We start from the raw sequence: 24516 nt of genomic DNA, 5'->3' as shown, positions 1-24516 counted from the left end.
GTCTTTTGAATCCATCCCTCATGTTAGCTTTGTTTGCTCTGCCATTTTCCAACCTCCCCTCTCCAGTAGCATCATATGTCCCTAAAATGGGAAACAGTCTCTCTAGTGCACCCCAAAGATGTGTCTCTGGAAATAATCACACCTTCTCATTTCAGTAAAACGAGGGGGATCATATGGATCGCCTTACCAGTAATGCTTTTTTGGTATCGCCTAAAAGGAGCTTTCACCTCTGTCTGCCCAGTGCCCAGAATTGGCATCTTGACTACCATCAGAAATTGTGAATGAGGGACTTCCCTGCTGGTCCAGTGGCTGAGGCGCCACGCTCCCAATGCAGGGGGCTCAAGTTCAATCCCTGGTCAGGGAAATAGATCCCAAATGCCACAACGAAGTTCACATGCCATAACTAAAGATGCTGCCTGCCACAACAGAGGTTGAAGATCCCACGTGCTGCACCTAAGACCCAGCACAGCCAAATAAACAAATAAAATAAATTTTTAAAATTTTAAAAAAGAAAAATTGTGCATGAGCCAGTAAAGGTAGAGAGATGGGAAGTACACGTCTTGATTGAGATGGTATTGAATTTATCTCACTTTTCAAATGGCAGGATCCCAAACCCCCAGGACCATCCAGAGCCCCCAGGATATGGAGATTTCTGTTTGCCAGATCCTTGTAGACTCTGCCTTGCCATGAAGAAGTTTTGTGCATTCTTCTAACCAATTAACTCATATCACCTGAACCCCTTTAAATGTTTCCCTGAAGCTAAACCATTGTCTTGGACTCTTTAAACTGTCCAAAATACAAAACTTCAACGCTTCTCAAAGCCTTCTTTGGTCATTTTCAGCAACCAGTCTTTCCAACCATTCTGTCTTGCTGTCTATGTCAGTCTTGCTGGGTGCTTGATGTTGCTAATAAAAAAGGAAGACTTTTTCTTACAACTCTTAGGCACCTGATCCTGAACTGGGCCATTGTTTTTGGTATCACCTCCATAAAAAGAGTAGTATATTGGCTGAGAGCATGGGCTCTGGAATTCCACTGCCCATGTTCAGATAGCAGCCCCTCCACTCACTGGCTGTTTGACTTCAGAGAAGTTATTTTTGAATTTAAATATAATTCTTAATTCTTTTTCAAAGTAATACATGTGTCTAATTGTTACAGTTAAATGCTACCACAAACTGCTAAGAAAATAGTAGTCTCCTGCCTATCCCATCCACAATTTCCATTCTCCCAAAACTATCATTTTTTTTTAATTAATTGATTAATTTTAAATGGAGGCTAATTACTTTACAATATTGTGGTGGTTTTTGTCATACACTGACATGAACCAGCCATGAGTGTACATGTGTCCCCCCGTCCCGAACCCCCGTCCCACCCCCTCCCCATCCCATCCCTCTGGGCTGTCCCAGTGCGCCGGCTCCGAGTGCCCTGTTTCATGCATTGAACTTGGATGGTCATCTGTTTTTTTAACTGTTTCATTTAGTTATTTAAATCTATGTTTCTAGATAGCATTCTTTAACTGTTTCTTACTGATTTTTCCACTTTAGGTATCAATCAACCATGGAAGAATGCTTAGCCCTCTAACCCTCCATCCCCAGAACATAAAGCCCACTCGCATGCACACTCTCTTCCTCTCTCTCACTTTCCCATTCTCCCTTTTCCTCCCTTGTAAGTTTTTATTCAACACTTTATATTATCTACTTAATTATTATCATCAATATTGTATTGTATTATTCTCAGCTGAGCCTCATACTATGATTCTGCTTCCTTTCCTATACAACTTTTTTTTCCTGGAATTAATATTGTCTCATCTTTTCATTGGGTCAGTTTCCTCTGTATGTGTTATTATGCAGCCCCAAAGTCTTCCAGGACTCTAAAAGGCTTGTGTGTTTGAAGTATTGGTGTCTTTGAACATATTGAGAAGTTCAGTGGCTGTTGTTTTTCCTCCTTTCTGAAAACTTTTTAAGACTTTCCTTGTCCATGGTGGTCTGAGATTCATGGCTACATGCTTTCTTATGAGTCTTTTAGAATACACTCTCCGGTACATCCTATTTGCCCTTTTTATCTGGAATTTTCTTTTATTTTTGCCTTTGTTAACTTCTTCCCCTCCATTTCCTCTGTTCCTTCTTTGTGGAATTCCTGTTAATTGAGCGCTGGTACTTCTAAACTGATCTAATGATTTTCATATCTCCCACCTTCACCCCATCCACCTTTTCTCTGTATATATTCTATCTATGCTACTTTCTAAAATTTTCCCATCTGTATGGAATTGTTCATTTCTATTGTCATTGTTCTCATTTGCAAGAGTTTTCTTGTTCTCAGAATGTAGATATATATTCTTTATATCTCGTTTCATGGATATATATACACATGTAGCCTCTTTGAGGACACTAATTACATTTTTTTTAGATTTTCTTCCGATTCCTATACTGTTGTTTCTCCTCAGAGTTTCATTTTTTGTTTTAGTCTCCTTCATGATGGAAACTTCCTTTAAAGTCTGGTGATCCTTGGCTGTTCATTCATATCTAAGACTGAAGGAATAAAAGCAGACTGGAAAGCTTCAGGGACGGGTGTGGACTTGTCTATCGGATAATAAGGAGTGACCTCAGCATTTTCATTGGCAGGCCCCCTCTCAGCGAATGTATCTGTAGTTTTTTTCTCTTGGAATAGTCAGTTTCCCCGAAGAGAATCCACTAAGTTCCTGCTTTAAGATTGTGGGTGGGGGTGGGGGGTAACAATCCTTCATACCAGGAATCTGAGGGTGACAGAATCCCAGGGTTTAGTATTTAGACTTGACCTTACATTCCTTCAGTCTGCGAACTTAGTAATCACTCTTCTGTTTTCCAGCTTCTAAAATTCTGTTAACTGTTACTGTCCCTCCCTGTTCTCTGTGTCCTTATGGATCTATATATTTTTTTTCATTCCTTCACTGTCATTTTAGTTGGGCTTAAAAGAAGGAGAGCTGTAAATGTATGTTTAATTTATTATATGTCCAGGCAAGCTATTTAACTTCTCTGCGTTTCAGTTTATTCATCTGAGAAATGGGAGGGGAGAATAGTCCCTACCTCACAGGATTGGTGTTAAGATAAAGTCAGAGAATCCATTTATGGTCTTAGCTCTATGCTTGGCACACAATGTACATCCAGAAATATTGGCTCTAATCTTACAGATTATAAAGTAGTAATAAATTATAAAAATATCTGATGCAAAGTGTTGTCTCAAATGAGTTGAACATATCCATCAGTGATAGAGGTCCAGAAATATCTTTTTACCCCATCTCTTTGAGGTAAAATGCTAAGATTCATTTTAGGGAAACAGGGAAGAAATAATGTCCTTAGCTTGATATCAAGATTTATTATTTCAAAATGACATTAAGTCGAAACACAGGCTTTTCATAGGATCTGAAATAAGTTCCAGACAAAATCAGTAGAATTCTTACTGTCAATGAGATGATTATTCATTTAAGCTTTTGAGCTCATAATTATTTTAATCAATTAAATTATTTTTCTGCTTACTGTGTTTGAATTCCGCAAACCTGAAATACAGTTAAGTATAGTTAATTGCCTTGGTAGAATCGCTTCTTTCATTTTATCAACAAACATTTCTTAAGCACTTATTGTATAATCTGTGGTCCCTAAGCTTTTTGACTGTATTTTAAAAGATCAGTAAGCAAACAGGCATATCTAAAAGGCATAAGAGATCTCACTGAGTCTCATGTGCAACAGTGATAAGAGGATAGACCAGGTGAACTATACACTCAAGTCTAAGAGGAAGCCGTATCATTTTAGTACACATCACTGTTTATGAAGTTTTGACTCAGATTTATAATCCATTTCCTGAAGTGCTTGTTTGTTGATATGAGTCAAAACACACATATTGAACATATGCACAGTTTGTGGAGCACAGCATCAGATTAATTAGCCAGTGTTAGTCATCTCCATCCTGATCGGAAGAGAGAGAGAGAGCTAAGATCCCAAGTCTTTAAATCCTTGACCTGCCCAAGAGGTATTTTATTTTAGCAGCGTTCCTTCAAGTGTCCAACTTTGGACAGCTGTTCAGAGTGAATCATTTAATAACCAAAGGCAAGCAGAATAGTGACTGAAGATACAGAGAGGTCAAAACACAACACACACACACACACATGTACACACGCATGCCTGTAGGTCTATTCAAGGAGGAATCGGGAAAGTTCATTTTCAACTTTTTAAGGAATAGCTTGGTGTTTATAAAAAATCAAACTGTGACTTCCTCACTGTTTCGTTTTCGCCTTGAGGAGTCAAGGTATCCTCAGTTAAGCTCAAGATCCCAGCTAAGAATTTCACTTCACGCTTGTTTGCCCTCGGATGTAGGCAGGTGTCAGATACTTGGTGATCTCAGAATTATGTTTACTTAGATTCAGAAGATAACACAAGTTGCACCTCTACATTCTAACTGCTAAACAAAAGGTAAAATATTAAATAAAGGATACCAGGCAGAAAACTTCTTGAGGGCAAGGGGTTACTCTTGTATGACCCAAATCAACTCCCTCAATCTCTTGTGCACAGTTGTGTCACAAAACAAATCAATAAGTAAACTTTGGGGAATTTTAAGCGTTCTTCATTAGAGCAGATTTATGAATAAATCATTCTTCAGTGTGAATGAATCGCTTCCATATAGTTCTTTGCCCATATACCTGCCTATTATCTTCTATTGACTTCACAAGTATTCATTTTATCTGCCCTGGTGTTTGAGGTCAGAGAGCAGGTCTCCACTGTCACACCTATCAAAGGGTCTAGCACAACCTTGAGCACAGAATAAGCGCTTGACTCATGCCAACTGATTTATGATTGTCAACTCATGCCAACTGATTTATGATTGTCAGACATAGTGATAGCAGGTGTCCTCTGTCCTGCAGCAGGCCTGGCCAAGTGGAACCCAGCAGATCCTGCTTCCCCCAGCGTGGCAACAGCTGACCGGCGTGGCCACGCACACTTCGGTGCAGCACGCAACTGTGATTCCCGAGACCATGGCCGGCACCCAGCAGCTGGCCGACTGGAGGTGAGCAGGCACAGGCGGGGCTGGGATGGGAGGCTCGCCCACCCCTGACCCAGAGGGCGGCCAGGCTGGCCAGTACCAGAGTCCCCTGCTTTGTAGAGGGCTTTTTAAATTAAAGAGAGTAGCATATGGCCTGCCTGGGTTCAATCCCAGGTTTGGGAAGATCCCCTGGAAGAGGGCATGGCAACCCATTCCAGTATTCTTGCCTGGAGAATCCCATGGACAGGGGAACTTGGCAGGCTACAGTTCATGGGGTCGCAAAGAGTTAGACACGACTGAGCAGCTAAGCACACAAGCACACCATGTGGCCTAAGGCTGCAGTGTAATGAGAGGTTATTTTTAAATAAATGTACACCAGGACACCAGCCAACCAGCTTGGTTACTTTAGGATCTGTTGTCATTTTGAACTCCAAATCCAGTTCCATTATCTGATCACCAGTGTGATTCACCAGACTTGGCTTGGGATGATTTTTGGTTGTTTCTCCAAATTCGACTCCACTCCCAGAAAACAAAGATCTGTTACCCATGAAAGGATGCAGAAGAGATCCAGGGGCTCCTAAGCAATTCTAGGAAGTGTTCTCGAGGCGTTTTCAGATGTGAGCACGCTGGAGTCACATCAGACCCCCTGGGGGAAGGCTTGACAGACATGGGTTTATTTGGAATGGTAAACTCTGCTGTGTTTGCTGAGTGTGTCTCTTCAGTTGATGCTCATATCTTTGAGATCAAAGTACACTTTCCACAGAGCTGAGAGACATCCAGCTGACAGCCACAAGCACACCACAATCCCTGCATGTGTTTCCAGAACTTTCCACCCCATCCTACTCACCAGCTTCATCACTAACATGTGGCTCTGTTGTTTTTATGACCACTTTCCTCTTTTCCTTATACCTGCCACCTATGCCATCCCCACACCACCCACAGTGTCTGCTTTCACCAGTGCAGAGCCAGATGGCAGTCCCCCAAGTTGGCCCCAACTTCCCATGGCCCTCTGGGCTGTCTCTCTTTCAGCCGAAGCATCAGAGTAGGTCACACCCTTCACCCTCTGACAGTCCCCAAACCAGCCATGGAACCTCCTGACAGTTCTTTTCCTGTCCTATAAGGCTGCTGTGAGTGAAGAGCTCTGATGAAAGGCAGAGACAGGCCCCCAGTTAAGCCTCAACTGCAGCATCCTCTGTCCTGCCATTTAGTTTTCTAATTACTAATTTATTAATTCTAATTTAGTAGAAAGAAGAGAGGAACATAGGCTGTTTATAACAGTCCCATTCACTTTTCACTGATAACACTATCCCCCCACGTCCATCCCCTCTCACTGGAAGCACTTTCAAGTCAGGTAAACTGGGTTCATTTCTGGCCCTGCGTGACCTGGGAGAAGTTACTTAAACCTGTATGAGCCTCAGTTCTTCAGTAGAGACAGTAATGCCTATTCATCGAGTTGTTAGGAAGTTTAAATTTAAGATAAAAGACAAAGCACTTGACTAGATTTAGCATGTACCATTCCAGCCCCAGGCTTCCCTGGTGGCTCAGTGGGTAAAGGATCCGCCTGAAATACAGGAGACCTAGGTTTGATTTGAGAAGCTCCCCTGGAGGAAGGAATGGCTACCCACTCCAGTATTCTTGCCTGGAGAATCCCACAGACAGAGGAGCCTGCGGGTTATAGTCCATGGGGTCGCAGAGTCGGACATGACTGAGTGAATAACATTTCACTGCATACCAGTGCCTGATCCATGACAGGCAGCAATAAATCTGTTATCTGCCCTTCTCCCGTTCACAGCATGACCGCTCAGCAAGACCACCTTCCCTCTCCAGCTCATTAGCAGCAGCAACCAAGTGGAAAGCTGTTTGACCAGTTGTTTTTTTTCCTTACCCCTTTTTCTCCCAGAAGACCACAATATGCTGTACTTCCATTTTCCTTTGTCTTTCAGCATTTACAACTTATTTCAGAGATACTGACATTCTTAACTCATTCATGCACATCTTCTTATCTCTCGTCCCTCCTCATCTCTTACCTGGTTACCACAGTAGAGACCTAAAACCAGCACAGTTTCTTTTCAGTCTCTTCTCCATTTCATATGTAGCCCAAAGAACGTCTGGAATCATGGCTAGTGCTAGACCTGTGTCAAAGGGGAAAATGCCATGTCTGTAGAAGAAATAGCAACAAAATAAAGGAACTATAACATCAGTTTTTAAAGTTCATTTAAATGTCCAAAAGACTATCAGGATCTCTTTCAAAAGTGTCTCCCTACTTCTTTTCTTTGTGTTCAATTTTTTTTCCTAAATTTCATAATATTTTAAAAATTCATATGAACTCTCTTCATTTTACCATGTATTAAATGAGCTTTTATGGGCAACTCTCTAAATTCATCATCACTCTTAATATTTCTGTGGGAATAAGCCTAACAGCACCTTATAACCCAGATCTCACATAACCCATTTTCAGGATTATGGCTGCCAATATTTCTATCAACATGTGTCTGTTACTAATTTTCTCTTAGTACCAAACTCTATACATGTCTAGTCAACCTTCAGTTAATCTAATTGTTCATTCAGAAAGCATGTAACTCACTGATCGGCTGCTACATTCCTGAACATTATGCTAACTGCTGAGAGAATTCTAAAGAATGTTAACACTTCCTAATGCCAGAAAGACATGACTCCCAGTCTTCAAAGTTTGTTTTTCACATAAATTGCAATATTCTCACTTACAAAACGGTATTACTAAGATATCCTGCCTACCTCACAGAGTGGAACAACCCACTGAAGGCACTTTGTAAATTATAAAATAAAATACACAGCCCGGTTGGCTGTTTAGGATCTTAAAGAGCAGAAGGGAATATTTATTTCCTCTCCCCAGAACTTAAGCTGAGTCTGCCTACTTGGCATTCTCCCCACTTGAAATATGCCTTTTTAACTCACCAACAAATTGTGTCCATGCCACTTAAATATTCCTGCACCAGAGACACCCAATGAAGTCACCCAACAACTCTCCCCTCTGTGTGAGAACCATGACGGAACTTTATCTTCTAAAGGAGCTCTTGTTTCTATTAAACCATCAAAGAATCTGTTTTCCTATCTCCCTTTCAGGAACACGCATGCTCATGGCAGCCATTACAATCCCATCATGCAGCAGCCTGCATTGTTGACTGGTCATGTGACCCTTCCAGCAGCTCAACCCTTAAATGTGGGCGTGGCCCACGTGATGCGGCAGCAACCTACCAGCACCACCTCCTCCCGGAAGAATAAGCAACACCAGTCCTCTGCGAGGTAGGTGTGTAAGAAGTGTCAGAGGAAGAAAACTTCAAGGAGATTGGAAGTTAAAGATCTGGATCCCTGGAATGGGATTTTGAAGGAGGCACTCATCCTGAGGCCTATGTGAGTGCTGGCCCTACCAGCACCCTAAGGGTGGGGCCCTCAGACCACAGTGTTCAGTGTCCATGTCTTGAGTGATTTTGTCCCCTTCCACTTATCTAGAAAACACTCAGACTGCCCTCTGAAGATGCATTTTTGAAACCATAACTTTTTTTTAGAAGTAGTAGAGAAATGTGTTTTATTTGAAGTCTAATGTCAGAAATTTAACTCATTCAGCTATTTGCTAAAATATAAGCAATAACTTTGGTTAATCGTAGACACTACCAGAAGAACAATGATCTTTCCCATTTCCTCTAAATCCAGTTTCATCTCCATGAACTCTTTAAAAAAAATTAAGATTGACCAAAGGCCATGTGCTGTTTGATTCATCTTATATGGTATTTCGGGGAAGGTAAAACTATAGAGTATATAGATTGAAGATTGCTGGGAAAGATTGAAGGTAGGAGGAGAAAAGGACAGAGGATGAGATGGTTGGGTGATATCACTGACTTGATGGACATGAATTTGAGCAAGCTCTGGCAGATAGTGAAGGACAGGGAAGCATGGCATGCTGCAGTCCATGGGCTGTAAAAAGTCGGGCACAGCTGAGCAACTGAACAACAACACTATAGAGACATAGATCAGGAGCTGCTAAGGACTAGAGGGAACTTTATAAGGTGATGACAAATTTCTGTATCTGCATTATGATAGGCATTACATGACTGTACATTTGTCAAAACTCATCAAACAATTCAAAGGGGTGTCTTACACTATGTGTAAATGATACGTCAATATACCTTACTTAAAAAAATAGAGATTTCCTAACGAACAAAAAAATCGATATCAAAATTGTATGACTGTAAAATTATTCCTGCATCTCTCTCCAGTGGCTTGGAGGTCCTTAATTGCTTATTTGGAATAGGTTAATCAAGAGAAGTCAAGTAATACATGAAATGTCTAGTGAATTTTATACTTCCTTGTATAGCAAGATGCCAGAAATTAGATCTGCCTCTTTTGATTCTTTTTCATTTGAAAGCTAATCCAAGAGCTGATTTCCTGAAGTTGTCATCCTTCTTGAGCAAGATTCTTACTTGGTTGTTTCTGACAACTTAGGGAAATTCATGTCAGATCAGCGGCAGCTTCCAGAATGCTTTTGTTTGACAGCCCTGTGACAGAACACCCATGTCTGTGTTAGATTGGGTGGCACCAGAGGCCCCTGTCTCAATCCTCACGTGCTATCATGCTCAGTCTGGTGGGTGGTCGCCAGAACCCTGGTCTGGCTTGAGCTTAGCCTCTGTGTGCTCACCTTGGCCAGGTAGGGGCAAGAAGAACCCTTAGCCTCTGACCTGTCGGTAAGTCCCTCTTTGTTGCCTTCTTACCACCCAGCTGGCTTTAGAAGGCTCACTGCCAGTGCATTTCAAGATCAGTGGGACTGTAGTGAAAATTATGGGTTTGCCTATTTTTAAGACCAATGCCTTAGGCAAAACAATTGGAAAAACCAGAAGGCTTTCCCCTTTGGCAGGCAGTACCATCAGGCATACTTTTCTTTAAAAATTCCAAGTAGACATATTTTAACTGCTCGAGTAGTGAAAACTTAATCTCAAAATTGTACTGTGTTAGTAATAACAAATACAAAGTTCTCTAGTAAGTACAAATAATAGAACAATCTTATCAGTGAAACTTCTTATTAGGAGCCCCCCAAAAGGAACAAGCAACATATCTGATACTGACTAAATAGAAAATTAAATAGACCCACCTTTATGGAGTAATTTTCATTTAATTACCTTCCCTTTAGCTAGAAGGTGCTAGAATCTCTAAGGACATATCACAATCTTAAGTTTCGTTATAGGCTGGCTTTGGTCTCATTGTATAGATACAACCAAGGTCAGCAATGGTTGATGGGGAGAGGAAAGGTAAGGTCTTTTTTCTCTAATGTTACCGGAAACTACATTGGCTTTTTTGATAAGTAATTTCTAGTTGGTCAAAATCAAGAGTTACAGGTCCCTTAAGCTTACATTTTCCTTTTTCATTTTTCATGGTTTTTCATTATGATTGAAACAGACTGGTAAGCTTCCTTTGAGGCTCATGTGTCAAAATCCAGATTTGTTTTGGGTTTTGTTTTTTTTTTTTTTGGTTGCACTGCAAGGCATGTGGAATCTTAATTCCCCAACCATAGATTGAACCCATGTCCCTTGCATTAGAAGGCACAGTCTTAACCACTAGACCGCCCGTTAAGTCCCCAGAAAAATAAATTTTTGAAAACTTATACCCCCAGAGATACTTTTATGGTCATGTCCATTTCCCAGAGGAGGAAGGAGGCAAAACTACACTTTAACCTTAGATCTTTTAGCTCCAGGAAGTCTTAGGAAATGAGTGTTGTCATTGAATCGGTGGTAAACCAGCCATGAGCAAGGAAACAAAAACTTTATGTGCAAATATCTTTTTTTCCACCTCCCTCCAAAACAAGATCTCACTCTGTACACTGGGGAGGATGACAAGATTGAACTTACGAAGTTGGGCTTTAACCCTGATGGCAGGGGGCTGCGTTGGGGCAGGCGCCCTGAAACTCCACCACCGCCACCACCACAAGATCGGCCCAGTCCTTGGGCATGGTCCTCTGTCCTCTCCTGAGGGCCCTGGCTACCCACTTTGTCCCGCAGCGGACAGAGCCCAGAGAAGCCAGGATGCTGCCCTGTCTGTGTAGCAATTGAAAGAAAGAGCCCCACAGGCCACTGCCTCTGCAGTCTGGTTAAGCTCGAGTATGCTGGTCCTCTATCCGGTTTATGGAGATTTTGATGACTTACGATGAACGGTGTTGGTTTCGTGATCTCCAAAGAAGATTTAACTTGGGGACCAGGGACCAGGCTTGATCACTCAAGAGCTTTTGTATAGCAGAGTTTTATTAAAGTATAAAAAAGGGACAGAGAAAGTTTCTGACACAGACATCGGAAGGGGGTGGTGGAGTGCCCCCCCTGCTAGTTTCAGCAAGCTGTTTTATGTCTGTTAGAAAGCTACTAATCAGATAGAGACACCTCAAGGCTGAGGGAGTTTCACCAGCCCCCTCTCCCACAATATACATTTTTGAGATAGGATGGCACGAGGTGTGTCATTCCCCAGCCATAAAACAATTGATATGAATACTGGTTTGTTGAGCTATTATCAGCCAAAAGTTAGTCTTAGGTGGAACCATTTTGAAGATAGGCAAATTCCAAAGCAAATACATAGTTTCATTAACATAGCTTAAGAAAAACGTTTCTGTAAGAAAAACGGATTGGTGAGCTCAAGGTTTGAGAAAAGTTAAGTTCAGGTGGAACTAGGTGTCGTCATGGCAACAGAGAATTTTAAGAGAAAAAATTCTGACACTTGTAGTTTGTTTCCTCCTGCCGCTTAAGGGAGAGATAAAAAAATGTCTGACACTTGCAGCCTGTTTCCTCCCTTTGGAGACCGGGGGCCTTCCTGCCTGTTACCCTCTCAATTTGGCCATGGTGTTTGTAGACAGTTGGGCTTCTAGCAAGGACCTGCGGGCCCTGACCGTCTCCGTGAGCGTGTGTGGCTTTGTCGTTCCAGAAACGTCTCCACCTGTGAGGTGTCCTCCTCCCAGGCCGTCAGCTCCCCACAGCGGTCCAAGCGCGTCAAGGAGAACACGCCGCCGCGCTGCGCCCTGGTGCACAACAGCCCCGCCTGCAGCTCGTCCGTCACGTGCGGCTGGAGCGACGGGGCCTCCAGCACCACCAGGGAGCGGCAGCGGCAGACGATCGTCATCCCCGACACCCCCAGCCCCACGGTCAGCGTCATCACCATCAGCAGCGACACGGACGAGGAGGAGGAGCAAAAACATGCCCCCACCAGGTGAGGCCGCGGCGGACACTGGGGGGGAGCGGAGTGGGGGCGCGGTGCTCACCCAGAGATGGGGCTGGGCCTGGATCACTTCCCCGTCACCCAAAGTGATGATCCATCCTTCTCTCCTGGCCCCTGAATCCTGGCCTTGCCAGGTCCTGGAGCACTGAAGTGATTTCAGGGGATGGTCCAACAGATTTGGGCTTCTCTGGTGGCTCATACTGTAAAGAATCCACCTGTCACACAGGAGACCTCCATTCGATCCCTGGGTGGGGAAGATCCCCTGGAGAAGGGAACAGCAACCCACTCCAGTATTCTTGGCTGGAGAGTCCCCATGGACAGAGGAGCCTCGTGGGCTATGGTCCGTGGGGTCGCAAAGAGTCGGACATGACTGAAGGACTAACACTTCACTTTCTACTTTTCAAACTGATTTCTATAATTATTGAAAGCCAAAAATAATTTTGAGTCAGTTTGGTCTTAAAAAAAAATAGTTATAGGCCCTCTACATCTGGGGGACGTGAGACCATAATATGGCACACAGTGTCATTATATTTCAGCCCTCATGAGCTAAAAAAATCTCTGCCTCGGGCTATTGAATGTATTCCCAGTTGGTCAGGCTGTTTCTCAAACATTGCCTTGGCTCTCTCAAAATTTGAGGTAATTGTCCAACTAATCAGAAATTTCCCTGTGTCTGATTAACCCAATCTTTCAAACTGCCAGGTGGCCTTTTATCCAGAGAACACTACTGTTTATTCCAAAGTAGTAAGAACTCATTCCACTCACTGTGTGCTTCTGGGGGAGAGGGAAGAAATATTTATTATATTTGTGAAGACCGTTAAGCCTGGTGCCAGAGCCTCTTTCCCATGCTTGCCAGCCAGACTGAAACAGCTTGGTGTGAGTTTGGGCTGTCTGATGGTCCCCTGGAACTTTTCTCTCCAGTCAGTCTCCTGGTCTTTAGCATCCCTGGGCCTCAGGACCTGGTAGATCTGAAATCTCACAACCCCAACCTGCTGGCTCTTCCCACTGGGACCCAGGACCCGGGAAGGGAGGCCTGCCAGTCAGAGCACCTCCTGTAACCCAATGTGAAGATAACATTCACATTTAGGCCCAAATTATTAATTCCTAATTGGGTACAATGTCACTGATTATAATCACAAATCCTTTTGATTAGATAATAAATTCTTACCTTTGAAATCATTACACGATGTGCTGATAGACTGATTAAAACATTGTCACTACAGCTATTCCTTCCTGCATGGGGCATTGCCTTCCCACCTCTATAATGAGCTCAGCGTCTTGTCTTTTCACGAGAGGGCTTGTGTATCGCTCAATCAGTGTCCTCTTTAACGGCCCAGCCCGGTCTTCTGTGTATCTCAGAGAAGCATGTGATGGAGCGTTTCTATCCTAGCATTGGGTCAGGTGCCAGAGGGGCCAAGTAGCTGAGGGCTGGGGCGTAGTGCCTCACCCCCAGCCTGCCTATTCCAGAACTGGCCTCAGTTTCCTTTGTTTCCTTAGGAGAACAGTCCCAAGCTGAGTCCATGCCCCATGCCTCCCAGTCCCTTCCCAGAGGGAAAGGCTCCTCCCAGCTCCAGCCCAGGCCCTGGCCTGGAGCAGCATGTCCACACATCTGTGGCATCAGGCATAGGAAGGACAGGCAACTTCACACGGCCCTTTGCCACAACTGGAAAAAGGCAGTTTTAAAATCTGACAGTTGACTAGATTGGAATATCATTTTAACATTTGAGTTGACACGGAATCTCGACATATGTGCTCAGGAGAGAACTGAATAGTGGATCTGAAGGGAAGGAGGATGAGGAAGCCATCTCTCCACCCATCAAGCCGCTGCCGGGGCCGAGGGCACAGAGCAAGCCGGAAGTGCAGGCTGCCTCTGCAGCAGCCCCAGGGCCCAGAAAGAACAGAGCTGAAGCATGTGGCAGCATGGGAAGACCTTGGTGTCAATGAGTCACGACTTAGGGGAGGGCAAAGAAGGGGCCGAGGGGCAGGTGCATATGTGAGCGACAGCCAGAGATGGTGAGTGACAGTGGGCTGCTGAGTACCCGAGATTCGTAACACGGAAGATGCAGGGGCCGGCCTGCCTGCCCGCCCAAGCTAACAAGATGCACCAGAGACATTCCGTCATACATGGGAGGCTGCAATTGGAGGCCAGAGAGAAACCGAGAAAGGTGTCAGCTGTCCACAGGTGTGATAGGAAGCTCACAGAATGAGAAAATAGTGTTTTCCAGAGAGACCAAATAACTGTTGCCTTGAAGAAATGTTTGAGGACCCAGGAAGGCAGGAGAGGGTATTGGAGCCTGTGGAGGATAAAACAGAAACCAGTAGCTGTTTTATTTATAGAGAAACCATCGTTTAATGTGACTGCATTTTGTAATGAGGAAAAAGATAGGGGGAAATACGAGTACTCATTCTTAGAAATCAGACTATCGTAAAATTTAACAGGGTAAATATTTATTGGCCCCACTGGTAAGATATTACGCTCGGAACCCCAGGTGCTGCATAAATAAGGTAGACAGTCTCTGTCCTCAGGAGGTTTGCAGGGTAATAAGCAAGATAAGACATGTACAAATCTTCATAACACGAAACAGGTTACCAGGCCCCTAAAAACTAGCAGAGGACTGTGGGGATTCAGAAGGGAAATAGCTTGAGGAAGTAGGGAAGAGGGGACTTTTCAAGGTCAGTGGTCCTGATAGGCTTAGACAATGGGCAGAGGAGGTGAGGCTGCAAATTCCAGTGAGATGAGTGGTAGGTGGAGCCTCATCGGTGGGCGGAGCCTTAGGTGGAAAGAGGGGGATCAAGAACAGGTGGGGTTTGCTGATAAGAGAAAGTGGGAGGTCAGGACGAAAGGGATTTCAGAATGGAAAGGGGGATTTGCGGGGGAATCTCCCCTTAGGTGGGCGTGGCCAGCTTTCCGAGGAGATGCTAAGGAGCTCCCAGGAAGGCATCACTTGTGGGAAAACAAGGACGGGACATGCCCCCAGTGCAGGCCACTGGGGAGCCGCCTGGCCACCCTCGGACTGTAAGCTTCTCTACCCATCAGGGCTCCAGTGGACGCGTCCCTTCTTGACCCTGACCGTCCTCATTCCCAAACCTCATTTCTCCCAGCTGTGAGCATCTTGATTCTGCTCTTCTGTGTTCTGACCTCATTTCCTATTTGCAGCTCAGCCCCAGTACTAGCCCTGTAACCCTGCCCGAAATGCCAACGGCTTCTCCTCACCTGACTCAGTCTCAACACAGCCTCTGGAGAGTTGAGGGATGGGGGTTGGGGAGTTCCTGTGATGCTCACAGGGATGTTGAGCATGGGATCCCATGGCAGCGTCTTTTAGAGCCAACCTAAGACAAGTAATCCTTGATGGCTCAGTGGTAAAGAATCCGCCTGCCAATGCAGGAGACAAGGGAGATGCAGGTTCACGATCCCTGGGTCGGGAAGACCCCCTAGAGGAGGAAATGGCAACCCACTCCAGTGTTCTTGCCTGGGAAATGACGTGGACATATGAGCCTGGTGGGGTACAGTCCATGGGGTTGCAAAGAGTCAGACACGAGTTAGCCACTGAGGACATAAGCACAAGCATGTGGGTAAATCTCCAGGACCAGTGACATTGTCTAGAATTTTCAGAGGAATGTCAAGGCGAGATTATCGTTCCCGACCCCCAGCATGTGGCCCTGTTAGCTGCCAGAGCAGATGGACACTCAACAACTCCTACTTGTAAAAAGGACTCCATAGTGTGAGGGGCAGGCTGGAGGCGAGTGAACCAGACAGGAAGGGGGCTGTAACAGACATTCCCCAGGGGGTTTCACCTGTACTGTCTCTGCATCATTTGATGAGATAGACAAGGCTGGCAGTTGAAATCCCATTTGATAGATGAAGAAACTGAGGCCTGGGAAAGGTAAGTGACCCAGACTGGCAAAGGTTCTAAGTAGCAGAACTGGGATTCAGGTTCTGTGACAGTGAGGAAATGGCAATCTTAATTACTGGCAAAAATAATTGACTTCTCTTTAGTCATTAATTCAGCACATTATAAATTATGTCCTCGGCCTCCTCTGACCATCACCATGCCAACACTCCTGGTCTCACCTGCTGTGTGCAGGGGACCAGGCCAGGGCAGTGGGGAGTCCAGGGCTTGTTCACTGAGCCCTGACTGAGGCCAGGCATTGGTTGAGTACAGCTGCTCTAGCAGCAGGCCGGGCAGAATTCAGCTGTTCTCATTTCTTCGAGAAGGTTTGAAAAAGCGAGGAGGCCAGGCAAGACCCAGTAGCCTCCTCTTTTTCCTTGTTGGATGAGGGGGCTCTGTGGTCATGGCTAGAGTTGTTTGTGTAAAGATAGAAAACAGATATATTTTTTTGGATTCCCCAGGATTTAGTAGTAGAACCAGTCTTACTTTAAATACACATAAATGATTTTGATGAGAGGAGCAGCTGACTCTCTGCATGTGCTGAATAAGCCATCTTTTCTCCCTTGAAATTTCCTTGGAGAAAGTTTATGGGTGCCCGTCTTATTATTCAGACTTTTCTGCCAACCTTGCCTTGTGCTGAAACTGTCTTTTAGGGGCCATGAGGCTACATCATACAGGCTTCCAGAGTGTGTGACCAGAGTGGCTCATTTCAGCTGATCCATTAGAAATCATTTTGCCCGGTCTCCATTATTCATTCATTTATCTGCTCATTCAATTATCTATTTCTGGTAGACAGGGTTCATTTACCAAGGTCATCAGGGCACTGCTGTATCCTGCTTCACTTTGCAAGTGATGCTTAGAGTGTTACAGCTAATCTGACCAAAATGTGAACTTCCCTAGGAGACTGATTCATCATTATCCCTAAGGATTTCAGACAGGGATCATTCTGAAACTGTTTATCCCCCAAAAGTGTGACCCCCCCCCAAATGTTCTTTTTGACACTAAATTGAAAATCCAGATAAAAGACTATAGAAAAGTCACAGTCAGGAAGCTGTTGTGCTACTGTCTGAAGAATTAACATCCACTTAATGGGGGAAAGCACACACACCCACTCAGGCCAACTCCGTGCTGTGCTGGTGGCATCAGAGCCAGGCTTGAGGAAGGAAGCACGGGAACCCAGAATGCAGTGTCATTTGGAGGGCTTTCTATTTTTCGGTGTTAAGTTAAATCTGATGACCAGTTTCCATCACCTGACTCTTCCCGGGAGATGTGAGTCTTGAGGAGAGTACTTCATGGCTTCCTCTCTCCTGGGCTTCAGTCAGAACATCCCAGTGGTTAAGGGCTGCATTTTATGAAAAGACTGCATTTTGAAGAGGAGATACTGCACCCAACTGCCCCAGCCGCCAGTCCTACACTTCCCCGTGTTTCAAAGCTATTATTGACATGTAGCGATGACCTGGTGTCCTCTCTGCCTTCCGCAGGGCAGAGGGAGGAGGGCAGGAGCGGTTTGGAAAACACAGTGCAGAGCCGTGCCCAGGGGATGGACCCAGCGTGATCAGGAGAGACTTGCAGGAGTGTAGAAGGCAGGGGGGCAGAGTGAACACCGGCCACTGTGCGTGATACCTGAGGACCAGGGCCACCCATGGCTCCTTCCAGACCCCATTTAAGATTTCTCCAAAAGGTAGTCAAGTTAAAAGTGATCATAATGGTGACGTGTGTATATGTGTGCATATCTTGGGGCTTCCCAGGTGGCGCTAGTGGTAAAGAACCCACTTATTGGTGCAGGAGACATAAGAGATGCAGGCTTTGATCCCTGGGTCAGAAAGGTCCCCTGGAGAAGGAAATGGCAACCCACTCTAATATTCTTGCCTGGAGAATTCCATAGACAGAGGAGCCTGGAGAGGTACAGTCCATATTGAGAGACATACCTATATGGATAATGTAACTCGAATGGAATGTATGCACCAAATTTAAAATGTAGAGTTTTGTTTTTTGGTCCTCAGTTCAGTTGCTCAGTCGTGTCTGACTCTTTGAGACCCCATGGACTGCACACCAGGTCTCCCTGTCCATCACCAGCTCCCGGTGCCTACTCAAACTCATGTCCATCAAGTCAGTGATGTCATCCAACCATCTCATCCTCTGTCGTCCCCTTCTCCTGCCCTCAATCTTTCCCAGCATCAGGGTCTTCTCCAATGAGTCAGTTCTTCGTTTCAGGTGGCCAGAGTATTGGAGTTTCAGCTTCAGCATCAGTCCTTCCAATGAATATTCAGGATTGATTTCCTTTAAGGTTGACTGGATCTCCTTGCAGTCCAAGGGACTTTGAAGAGTCCTCTCCAACCCACAGTTCAAAAGCATCAATTCTTCGGCACTCAGCTTTCTTTAAATTGGAGGCCACGTGATGCATCGGGAGGAGCACGCTGACCTGGTGGCATTGGTACCCCCGTCCTTCCACCCACGTGAAGGGCTAGTTAAAGGCTGTCGGCCATTTATTTCTGGTTGGGTGGAAAGGGAGTGGGAACGGCACAGTGAACAGTTCACACCCTCATGCCGCTGTCACCGACTCAGCCCTGGTGGAGCCCGAAGGAGGACTCTCAGTTGCCTTACATTCTCAGTGCTCATGGGTAGGAGGAGCTGTGTAGCTGGTGATGAAGAGGCAGTGCAGGCTCTGGACAACCCAACAGCAAAAAAAAACAACCAGTAACTGAATTTAAAAGTGGGCTAAGGATTTGGACGGAGTTTACTTAAAAGATGTACCAGCAGCCATATGAAAAGTGCTCAGCCTCACCCATAATCAGGGAAAGGCAAAGCAAAACTATGGTGTGATATCACGTCACACGTGGCAGGATGGCTGTTACCAAAAAGACAAAAGCTGATAAGTGTTGATGGAGGAAGTGGAATTGTTGGAACTCTTGTACGCTGCTGGTGGGAGTATAAGTTGGTGCAGCTACTATGGAAAACAGTATGGAGGTTCCTCAAAAAAATTAAAAATAGGGACTTCCCGGGTAGTCCAGTGGTTAAGACTCCATGCTTCCAATGCAGGAGGTGCAGGCTCAATCCCCAGTCAGAGAACAAAGATCCCATATTCTGTGGGGCTCAACCAAAAAGTGAAAAGTAGAACTGCCATGTGATCTAGCAGCCCCACTTCTGAGTGTTTATCCAAAAGAATTAAAATTAGAACCTCAAAGAGATACCTACACTCCCATGTTGCCTGCAGCATCAGTCACGATAGCCAAGATGTAGAAGCAACCTAAGTGTCCATCAGATGAATGGATAAAGAAAATGGGACCTGTTCTTACAGTGGGATGCTGTTCAGCCTTAAAAAGGAAAATGTGCCGTATGCAACCTCATACACGAGCTATCTAAAATAATCTAATTCACAGAATCAAAGAATTATATCTCAGTTGCCAGGGGCTGTGGGACATGGGCAGTCGCTAATCAACAGGCATAAATCTCAGTTACAATGAATAAACTTCAGAGATCTGCTATACAGCATCACTGTTACCGTATTGTATACTTGAAATTTTAAGAAAGTAGATCTCATGTTACATATTCTTACCACAATAAAATAAAAAGTTGTAAATAAACTAAGACCACACGAAGTCACAAAAAGAAAAAGCAGCAGCAGAAGAATGCTAGCTCTTGGTTCCAGCCCAGCTCTGTCCCTAACCAGCTATGTGACCTTGAACATCGAAGTGACCTAAAGCATCCTAAAGCACCCAACATTTTCCTGTTCTCAAAATGAAAGCTATAACTTTCTCCACCTCATAGTCCTGCTGTGAGGATTCAAGGGGATAAAACATGTAAAGGACTTTGAACAGTAGTTGTGCATTCAGTAAACATTATCTATCTATATTCAGTAATCAGTGCCATGATAACAGAAGAGCAGTTTTCGCATATAGTGTAGATTATAGCATGGAAAGTTCATTGGTGGAGATGAGTTTTGACTCTGGTCCTGCAGGATGGAGTTGACTGGCAAATAGAAATCAGAAGCATATTCCAGGTAGGGTCCTACAGAGAAGGGGTCGCAGAATTGTGTCTGATTCTCCAGCCATGTTTTCTCCATTGGGGCTGATTTCTTTGCTTCTTAGTCCCTTGTTTCTTTTCATCACTTGAAAATGATGAAAATCATCTATTGCCATGACAACACAATGCAGTCGTGAACTCCGGCAGCTTTATTCTTTATTCAGAAGTGATGTTCTGTCGAGGCCATTTAAGCAAGGATTTCTCATTCTGCTCTTGTCACTGTCTGTCTCACTTCCATTAACCAATTCATAATGGGATTGATAAGCTATCAATAATAATTAGACACTGTCGTGGGATGAATCCCAGCAGAATCGTCATGTAGGAGCTAAAAGAATCCGTAGTCACCGTGTCAGATGCGTGCTCATTTTTCAACTGACTCATTTAACAGCTTCCCATTTGTTCTTTAATCTGCATAGTACATCAAGTAAAGCACAGAGATTCTAACAATAGAAGAGATTAGAAACAGAGCTATCAAATTAATTCACCTCTTCCAAACCTGTCACATGTAAACCTAAAAAGGTAGGTATATCTGCGTCAGACTGTGTTGTACCTGTCTGCTCGTCAGGCATGGGGACTTCCAGCTCAGAAAAAAGGGAGGAATCCCTGAAGAGCTCAGAGAGGTTTTATCCCACACTCCTGATAGATATCAAGAAAATGACACGCAGAATTCCTCGACCCCTTTGGTGGAAAGACTCACTGCCTGTTAGGTTTCCGTCAGAAGATGGCTTTCAGTTCTGAGGGGTCATCTAGATCAGCTGTCAGCTTTCTAAGACTCTTGCCAGAAAGCTGTCCTCCAGTGACAGGAAGCTCACTGGCTCACGAATTGGCCCACTGTATGTTCAGATGATTCCAGTTGTCAGAAAATTCTTACTCGTGTTGACCTGAAGCCTCTCCGAAATTTCTAACTTGGGTAAAGAATTCCAAGTACGTCCACCTTGAATTCGGTTACAGCTTGGCCAAAATTAGTTGGGGGGGCGGGGGGTGTTTAATTTGCCCATTTTCTATTTGTGTGTTAGTCCCTCAGTCGTGTCTGACTCTTTGTGACCCCATAAACTGTGGCCTTCCAGGCTCCTCTGTCCATGGGACTCTCCAGACAAGAATACTGGAATGGGTGACCATTTCCTTCTCCAGTGGATCTTCCTGACCCAGGGATCAAACCCACGTCTCCTGCATTGGAGGCAGATTCTTTACCGTCTGAGCCACTGGGGAAGCCCTATTTAATAAACTACGCAGAACCTAAGGAGGATATGTAGTCAGCAGGGAGTGTCTTGGTCTGGGTCTCCATGAAAAATGCACTTACTAAAAGGATTTATTTTCTCTCCAAATTAGGAGTAAAGCAAATCCTCTTTTAAATGTCTTTAAAAGTAAATATTTGTGGAACCACAAATGGCTTCTTTAATGCCACCCTCCCTAACAATTTCATAGCAGGTTAGAGCTGGAGGGACATCCAGGGTCACCCCAGTATATCCAGGCCACTGCCCAAGGTCACACCAATAACATGGACAACAGCGCCAGGCCTAGAGCGCCGGCTCAGAGGACACATTTGGCAACAGCCAGCCTCTGTCCTTCACGTGGGGCCCGCCACCCACAGACTGCACCTGCAGCAGAGCATTTCTGCGTTTAGTGAGGTGACCAGATGAGTCATTGTGTGTGTGTGTCATTTAATCAGGCGGAACTGGCTGTGACTGAAGCTGAGAGTGAAGGGCCAGGCAGGCTAGCTGCACGCTCACGGTCTCCCGGTGCTGACCCTGGTCCTGGGAGCCTTTTGGGATGGTGCTAGGAGTGGGGGGTTAGAACTGGGGGCGTTTCCTCTAACAACATCTTATGACACAACAGATTGCTCACAGGCCCGCCCCACCCCCCACAGAGAGCAGCTGTGGCTGCTTTCGCCAATTTTTTTTTTTTAAAGGCAGCTCTCCTTCCTCCCAGTGTGTGGTAGGTTAATCACTCAGTCTGACTCTTTGCCACCCCCTGGACTATAGCCCGTCAGGCTCTTCTGTCCATGGATTTTCCAGGCAAGAATACCGGAGTGGGTTGCCATTGCCTTTTCCAGGGGATCTTTCCATCCCAGGAATTGAACCCGAGTCTCCTGTTTCTCCTGCACTGCACGCGGATTCTTTACTGCTGAGCCATCAGGAAAGCCCCAGTGCTCCTTCCCATTTCCACAGCTTTCCAGAACTTGCTGCTCTCAGATTTCATGTCCCTACTTTGGAGGCTTGGGGACCTTTCCCCGGTGCCCCACTTTCTAGTTCTTCTGCCACATCTGAGTTGTTCATCCCCACCTACCCTGAGTCCCATTTGCTTTCTTGTCCCTGAATAAGCAGATGGACTTTAAAACCTGAGATATAATTTGCATACCATACAGTTCACCCATTTAAAGTGTCCAGTTAAGTGGTTTGGGACCTATTACATTGATTTTTTTTCAGTTGTGGCACTCAGTCTCAGTTCAGTCGCTCAGTCGTGTCCGACTCTTTGCAGCCCCATGAACCGCAGCACGCCAGGCCTCCTTGTCCATCACCAACTCCCGGAGTTTACTCAAACTCATGTCCATCGAGTCGGTGATGCCATCCATCCGTCTCATCCCCTGTCATCCCCTTCTCCTCCTGCCCTCAGTCTTTCCCAGCATCAGGGTCTTTTCCAGTGAGTCAGCTCTTCGCATCAGGTGGCCAAAGGATTGGAGTTTCAGCTTCAACATCAGTCCTTCCAATGAACACTCAGGACTGATCTCTTTAGGAAGGACTGGTTGGATCTCCTTGCAGTCCAAGGGACTCTCAAGAGTCTTCTCCAACACCATAGTTCAAAAGCATCAATTCTTCTGCGCTCAGCTTTCTTTATAGCCCAACTCTCATATCCATACATGACCACTGGAAAAACCATAGCCTTGACTAAACGAACCTTTATTGACAAAGTAATGTCTCTGCTTTTAAATATGCAGTATAGGTTGGTCATAACTTTCCTTCCAAGGAGTAAGCATCTTCTAATTTCATGGCTACAATCACCATCTGCAGTGATTTTGGAGCCCAGAAAAATAAAGTCAACCACTGTTTCCACGGTTTCCCCATCTGTTTGCCATGAAGTGATGGGACTGGATGCCATGATCTTAGTTTTCTGAATGTTGAGCTTTAAGCCAACTTTTTCACTCTTCTCTTTCATTTTCATCAAGAGGCTCTTTAGTTCTTCGCTTTCTGCTGTAAGGGTGGTGTCATCTGCATATCTGAGGTTATTGATATTTCTCCCAGAAATCTTGATTCCAGCTTGTGCTTCTTCCAAGCCCAGTGTTTCTCATGATGTACTCTGCGTATAAGTTAAATAAGCAAGGTGACAATATACAGCCTTGACAGACTCCTTTTCCTATTTGGAACCAGTCTGTTGTTCCATGTCCAGTTCTAACTGTTGCTTCCTGACCTGCATACAGGTTTCTCAAGAGGCAGGTCAGGTGGTCTGGTATTCCCTTCTCTCTATATATATATAATAAAGTTTGCCACTTTAACCATTTTTAAGTGTACAGTTCAGTGACACTAAATACATTCACAGTGTGTGCAACCGTCACCATTATTTCCAAAACTTTTCCATCACCTCAAACAGAAACTTTGTACCATTAAGCAGCAACTCCCCAAACTCCCCTCCCCACCCCCCAGCCCCTGGTAGCCAACCTCTAATTTACATTCTGTCTCTATGAGTTTGCCTATTCTAGGACTCTCATATAAGTGGAATCACACAATATCTGTCCTTTTGTGTATGACTTATTTCACTTAGCATAACATTTTCAAGATTCATCCGTATTGTAGCGTGTATCAGAACTTTATTCATTTTTATGGCTGAATACTATTCCGTTGATCAGCTGATGGGCACTGAGGTTATTTACACCTTTTGGCTATGGTGAATACTACAGCAGTGAACATTAGCATACAAGTGTCTGTTTTGACTTTCAATTCCATTTTGTACTTAACTAGACCAGAATCACTGGGTTATACAGTAACTGTTTACCTCAAACTGTGTTTGAGCAACAAGCATGTGGGCCTTTTGCATTTCAGCTGTTATAAGTAGAAAGTGTAGTTCTTTATCCCCTGCAGTAGGAAATGGTAACCCACTCCAGTATTCTCAACAGGATAACCCCACGGACAGAGGAGCCTGGTGGGTTACAGTCCACTGGGGTCAAAGAGTCAGACATAACTGAGCGACTGAGCACACATGTGCATAGTTTTTCTTAATTAAGATATATCCAGTTTATCAAAGTTAGAATGAAGAGCTATAAGTATACACAATCAATTCATTCCTTGCCTTCTTCAGAGTTCTTAATTATCATCTGCAGAGCTCACTTGACAGTTCATCATGGAAGTCTTTATGACATCCTTTCTCTTTAACTGATTATTTT

General features: G+C 44.7%; 1 protein-coding gene across 4 annotated transcripts in view; it reads left to right on the top strand.

Moving 5' to 3' along the window:
- The window catches only part of HIPK2 (homeodomain interacting protein kinase 2), a 196421-nt gene that overhangs the window by 161097 nt on the left and 10808 nt on the right, over positions 1-24516 (top strand). For 2 of the 4 annotated variants that reach the window (XM_065938693.1, XM_065938691.1), the window contains exons 10-12: positions 4892-5031; positions 8110-8289; positions 11941-12222. In XM_065938693.1, the coding sequence (XP_065794765.1) occupies positions 4892-5031; positions 8110-8289; positions 11941-12222 (602 nt within the window). Of the gene's footprint in view, positions 1-4888; positions 5032-8109; positions 8290-11940; positions 12223-24516 lie in introns of all 4 variants that reach the window. The other 2 variants (XM_065938692.1, XM_065938690.1) reach the window with 1 other exon arrangement.

The sequence above is a fragment of the Muntiacus reevesi genome, chromosome 6 (assembly GCF_963930625.1).
Source record: "Muntiacus reevesi chromosome 6, mMunRee1.1, whole genome shotgun sequence".
Classification (NCBI taxonomy): Eukaryota; Metazoa; Chordata; class Mammalia; order Artiodactyla; family Cervidae; genus Muntiacus; species Muntiacus reevesi.
Note: the sequence above shows the minus strand (reverse complement) of the source record. Positions and strands in the feature narration are given on the sequence as shown.